The sequence below is a fragment of the Antrostomus carolinensis genome, unplaced genomic scaffold (assembly GCF_000700745.2).
Source record: "Antrostomus carolinensis isolate BGI_N321 unplaced genomic scaffold, ASM70074v2 scaffold25996, whole genome shotgun sequence".
NCBI lineage: Eukaryota > Metazoa > Chordata > Aves > Caprimulgiformes > Caprimulgidae > Antrostomus > Antrostomus carolinensis.
The window spans coordinates 5,508-5,777 of record NW_010320162.1 but is presented as its reverse complement, the minus strand read 5'-3'; the positions used below and the strand labels follow the sequence as shown (position 1 = coordinate 5,777).

Here is a 270-nt window from a genome sequence, read left to right as displayed (position 1 = left end):
GCTGCCGGACGCCGCGGCGCTGCTGGTGATGGTGGTGATGGTGGTCGGCCTTGGCTCAGTGGCAGGAGGAGGTGCAGCCGGCTACGCCCAAGTGAAGTACATGCAGCCCATGGTGAAGGGACCCCTGGGACCCCCCTTCCGCGAAGGCAAAGGACAGTACCTGGGTAAGGGACGTGCTCTGCGAGGGGTGGGAGGACACGGGGACGTGGCTGCCTGGGAGACCCATCGGCACGGCAGGAAGGGGCCGGAGCATCCCACAGCCGTCAGGCA

The 270-nt window shown here is 67.8% G+C and overlaps 1 protein-coding gene across 1 annotated transcript in view; it reads left to right on the top strand.

The window, feature by feature from the left end:
• Positions 1 to 28: 28 nt before the first annotated feature.
• LOC104526149 (collagen alpha-2(VIII) chain-like) overlaps positions 29 to 270 on the top strand; it is a gene marked incomplete at its 3' end in the record, with an annotated part of 5,746 nt that continues 5,504 nt past the window's right edge. Inside the window, exon 1 of the mRNA XM_010169526.1 lies at positions 29 to 164. Coding sequence (XP_010167828.1) covers positions 29 to 164 — 136 coding nt within the window. The remainder of the gene's footprint in view (positions 165 to 270) is intronic.